This window comes from Triticum dicoccoides, chromosome 1A, assembly GCF_002162155.2.
Source record: "Triticum dicoccoides isolate Atlit2015 ecotype Zavitan chromosome 1A, WEW_v2.0, whole genome shotgun sequence".
Taxonomy (NCBI): domain Eukaryota; kingdom Viridiplantae; phylum Streptophyta; class Magnoliopsida; order Poales; family Poaceae; genus Triticum; species Triticum dicoccoides.
This window is the reverse complement of record NC_041380.1, coordinates 424,777,333-424,782,046: the sequence shown is the minus strand read 5'-3', so window position 1 is coordinate 424,782,046 and position 4,714 is coordinate 424,777,333. Positions and strand designations below refer to the sequence as shown.

General features: G+C 47.9%; 1 protein-coding gene and 1 long non-coding RNA gene across 3 annotated transcripts in view; one reads left to right on the top strand and one right to left on the bottom strand.

Annotated features, from left to right (window-relative positions):
- Window positions 1–1,800, top strand: part of LOC119353513 — a 99,526-nt gene extending 97,726 nt beyond the window's left edge. Inside the window, exons 2-4 of the mRNA XM_037620136.1 lie at window positions 307–457; window positions 588–1,583; window positions 1,666–1,800. Of these exons, the coding sequence (XP_037476033.1) occupies window positions 307–457; window positions 588–1,583; window positions 1,666–1,776 (1,258 nt within the window). The 3' untranslated portion in view covers window positions 1,777–1,800. The remainder of the gene's footprint in view (window positions 1–306; window positions 458–587; window positions 1,584–1,665) is intronic.
- Window positions 1,801–2,192: 392 nt separating this feature from the next.
- LOC119277032 lies at window positions 2,193–4,383 on the bottom strand. 2 transcript variants are annotated; one of them, XR_005136910.1, is made up of 3 exons: window positions 4,131–4,383; window positions 2,928–4,008; window positions 2,193–2,655 (listed from the first exon to the last, which is right to left on the bottom strand). It is a non-coding gene; the product is annotated as an uncharacterized LOC119277032 (long non-coding RNA). The 2 variants fall into 2 exon arrangements; XR_005136909.1 differs by having other exon boundaries at window positions 2,928–4,383.
- Window positions 4,384–4,714: the final 331 nt, after the last annotated feature.

Here is a 4,714-nt window from a genome sequence, read left to right as displayed (position 1 = left end):
TGATGTGTCCATCTCCAAATGCAAAAGAGCAAAGAAACTTGTTATGGAGAAGATAATTGATCTATCAGATGGTGAGTATGCTCGGGTTTATGATTATCAGCTTGAGTTGCTTAGAAGCAACCCCGGTAGCACTATTGCAGTGACATTAAATCCAGAAATTCTTCACAGCAATGTGTTTGAAAGAATGTACATGTGTTTAGATGGTTGCAAGAAAGGATTTCTTGCGGGATGTAGAAGAGTGGTGGGGCTAGATGGATGTTTTTTGAAGGGTGCATTCAAGGGGCAGTTGCTTTGTGCAATTGGCAGAGATGCAAATAACCAAATGTATCCAATAGCTTGGGCTATAGTAGAGGTCGAGAGCTACGATTCCTGGTATTGGTTCATTGGGTTTCTGCAAAAAGATCTACAGATAAACAACAATGGTGAAGGATGGGTTTTCATCTCTGATCAACAAAAAGTGAGCTCAATATATTTTACTCATATACTTGTTATTGTATATATGATACAAATTTAATTCTCTTACTCTCTTATTGTCGTTATGGATGTGAGATTATTTGCTTATGATACATAATTCTTCCCTTATGTAGGGTCTCATCCGGGCAGTCAATGAGCTTGTGCCCCATGCAGAGCATAGGATGTGTGCAAGACACATTTATGCTAATTGGAGAAAAGAACACAGAGACAAGGTCTTTCAAAAAATGTTTTGGGCATGTGCAAAGTCATCAGATAGAAGCCAATTCAATTACAACAGGGCTAAGCTTGCACAAAACACAGTACAAGGTGCGAGAGACATGATGAAAACTGCACCAGAGCATTGGTGTCGGGCCTACTTCAGGATTGGCTCTTTCTGTGACTCAGTTGAGAACAACATGTGTGAGTCATTTAATAATGCCATCATGAGATCAAGGTTTTACCCTGTAGTAACGGCAATGGAAATCATTAGAAAGAAGGTCACTGTGAGGATCCAACAAAACAGAGCAAAGTCTCAGAAGTGGCATGGAACCATTTGTCCAAATATTTTTAAGAAATTGAAGGTGAACATTGAAAGATCCGCTAGGTGTCAAGTGTTGTGGAATGGAAAGGATGGGTTTGAAGTACAAGAAGGTGAGCACAGGAGATACACGGTCAATCTAGAAAACTGGACATGTTCATGTAGATATTGGCAACTTTCTGGCTTACCTTGTTGTCATGCAGTGAGTGCAATCTACACCTGCTCTAGAGATTTGGACCTATACATTTCACCTTGCTACTCAATAGCTGAGTACGACAGAATTTATGATCATGTTCTTCAGCCTGTGAATGGACCAGAAGATTGGCCAATTTCTGACAAACTTAGACCTCTTCCACCTAAGAAAAGAACTCAGAAAGGCAGGCCCCAGACAAAGAGAAGGCAGGAAGAAGGAGAGAAACCTAGGGACCCATCAAAAATGTCACGAGCAGGCACTCAGGTCACATGTTCTAGTTGTGGAACCCAAGGACACAACAAAAGAAAATGTGCTAACAACAATACTGCTGGCAATAAAGAGCAAGCCAACTTCACAAGAGCAGCTACAAGGAGAAAGGAAAAGCAAGCAAGAACAGAGGTGCCCCCTTTCTCTCTTCTTTTACTTGCATTTTCTTCCTAATATGTGCAAATGTGCTCACATTTACTGTTTTTCAACACAGCAAGCTCATGTCCCATCAACACAACAAAGTTCAGCTCCTGGTCCATCATCAAAGCAAGCTCCTAGAGCATCTAAGCCAGCAAATAGGATGAAGAAGGTCTCAACTTCATAAAATAGTCTGTCCACTTCACCTTTCTATGAGAGAGCAAAGAATAGAAGGAAAGCACAGACACAATAATTGAACTGCTAGTTACCTAGCTACACTGAAATAAATATGAACTTGTGGTACATGGTTCACTGTTATGCATGCTCTGGTTCATGCTATATTATGTAAGACTGGTACTAGTAGCACCTGGTCCCTATTATGTGACACATGTACTGTTTTGTGATGTGCGCATGACTTGTTTTTATGTGATTTCACTGTTGTGTTCAGAAAAATGTGTTCTTCCAAAGTAAAGCTGAAACTGTACAGATAATTATCGCCATGTCTTGTTTATTAATTCTGCTATTGCCAATTTGCAATAATGATGTTGAATGTAACAAAATGTTGTCAATTTGCAACCATGATAGTTGCAACACCAGAGTACATTCAGTTCACAAAAAAGCTTTCTTTCATGTCACAAGAAAATATTGCATTCAGATTACATATGTTTGCGCATATGCAACGGTCTATAGACTCAGAAGTACACTCCCTAAATAAAATGCTTTCTCTGAATTCTCTAGTTCTCAACTAAACTGGGACAACACCATCAACAAGAGAATATAAACATTTTTACACATACTAATTCTCAATCTCAAGTAAACTGAATTCTCTCTTCTCAAGGCATCAATACATGCCTACAAAGAGTATAATGTACACCATTTGGGCCCCTGGGAGGATTTTGTATGTAGTTTTCCTGCAAGTACGGATGCACTGAGCAGGCTTCAGTTTTGGGCTCTGCCAAATCCTGGTCTATTCGGATCATGTACAAGGAACGGCTTGGTGAAATTGTTCACCTTCTAGCCCCACTCCACCTGTAGCACTTGACCTGAGTCTCTGATGATCTCTAGCCTGCACTCACCAACAGAAAACGCAACCACTGTTATTCTCTTGTCCTTTTGAAGATAAGCTATGTTATTAGTATCATACAGGATTCATGTAAGGTAAATCACTCCTTCCCTTTTGCTTTTGCAGATTGCAGCCAAAATTGATGGGGAACACCTAGTCAAGTAAAATACAAAGAGCAAATCGAACCAACAACGCATTCTACTTGTAATCTTTTTCCCAAAGAAAGCAAACAGGGCATAGACTTCAGAAAAGCTTAAAGTTCAGTATATCTGTACCTGTACTGTCCTAATACTCACGATGTGCATCAAACAGGGAACTCCAATATGAGACTGCGCTGTGCTGTTCAGCCATGGCAAGGGCGGTCCTTGTTCAGGGCGCCTCCAGGTCGCCGGGGGGGCTCTTCAGAGTTCTTCAGAGTGCTACGAGGGGGTCGGCCATGGCTGCGAGCAGGGGAGAGGAACCCGAGAACAAGGTACATGTAGCTTCAGCTGGGTGGGCATGGCGACGAACAGGGAGGAGGAAGAGATGAAGGATTGGGGATTGGATGAACTAAGAACAACCAGCGGCCCGTGCTCATATGGCCTAGCGCCCCCAACCAAGCCGACGTGGCAATAGAGAGCCACGCAAGCAAAACCACCAGCCAATACCACCTGAATTGGGATTAGGGGGTGATTTGACCGGTATTAGAGCTCTCGGGGGGTTAATTAACCGGTTTTAAAGTTGAGGGGGTGGATTAGTCGGTTTCTGAATCCCCGGGGGGTGATGTGGACTTCTTTCACACGGGATGTAGAGACTGCGGAGGCGCAGGTTCAGAGCGGCGGCAGGCGACGGAGATGAGCGGTTCCAGAAGCGGGACATGGTTCTCCGGCGAGGTTCTTGGCGACGGCGGCGGCAAGGGTCACCGGATCCGGCGGGGTTCAAGTCGGCAGGGGAGGCAGCGGCGCTCGGCCGAATCGAGGCAGAGGCTGAGCGAGGCCGCTGGGGAAGGGCGTGGCCAATGCGCTCGGGAGCGATGCCCCGCATAGTTGCAGACGCGCAAGGTTGCAGCGAGCAGGGCGAAGGGGCGGCGAGGCGAGGGACTTGGGCGACGGTGGTGAACTTGAGGCGATCCCGGCGATGCGGACGAGGTGAGGAGGCGGCCTGCTCCGGGCGGCGGCTTGCGAGGACTTGGCGCGGGCTATGTCAGGGACGCAGGGTCGCTGGGGTAGCTGGGAATGAAGGGAGGCAAGACGAGGGACTTGGCTTGGCGGCGCTGGAGGTCAACCCCGACGGGGACGGCAGGGACGGGAAGGAGAGGACACACGGCGGCTTCGGTCGCCGGCGGCCACGACATCAAGGGCGAGCCCCTTTCATTTCCTGGCAGAGAAGAAATCAAACGAGGGGGGGAGGTTAGAGGAGGAAAGAGAGGAAAACAGGGGGAGAAAAGGAGACGGGCGGCGACTCATCTGCTCGTCGGCAGCAGCTGAACGGAGGCGTACATGGGAATGGAGCTGCGGGCGCTCGATGCGGCAGGTGCTCCGACGCAAGGCAGAGAGGGGCGGAGCGCTGCACCTCTTCCATGGAGGTCGGCTCGGGGACGAGGCCCTCGGCTGGATTGGTCGATGGGTGTTGGAGGCTGCGAGTGATGAGGATCGAGGAGGGCCATGGGGGAGCGCTGGTTGGTGGATTGGATCGGGTGAGATCCCGAGGAAAGAGAAGGCAGGCAGGTGGCGGCGGGCAGGAGGATGGATGGGGACAAGTCGCCTAAAATTTAGGATTGCCCACTTATATAGGTTATTGGCTTAGGTTAGGGGGTATTCGGTCCGTCCGATCGTAATCGGGCGATCGAGAAAAAATAGGCTAGGGAGTCCAAATAAGAAAACGGTGATGTTTTGTAGATGTTTGGGGACGATCCGGACCCAACGGTGACGACTGTCCGGGTCGGGTTCGGGATAGCTTCGGACACACGCGAGGGGTCGAAGCACTGTGCAGAGAGGGGTTAGGCGAACGGGGTTAAGTGTGTGGTCGGACTGAGGAGAGGAGGAATGCAACCCGGCACCCGTTTCCGGAGACCAAAAACGTC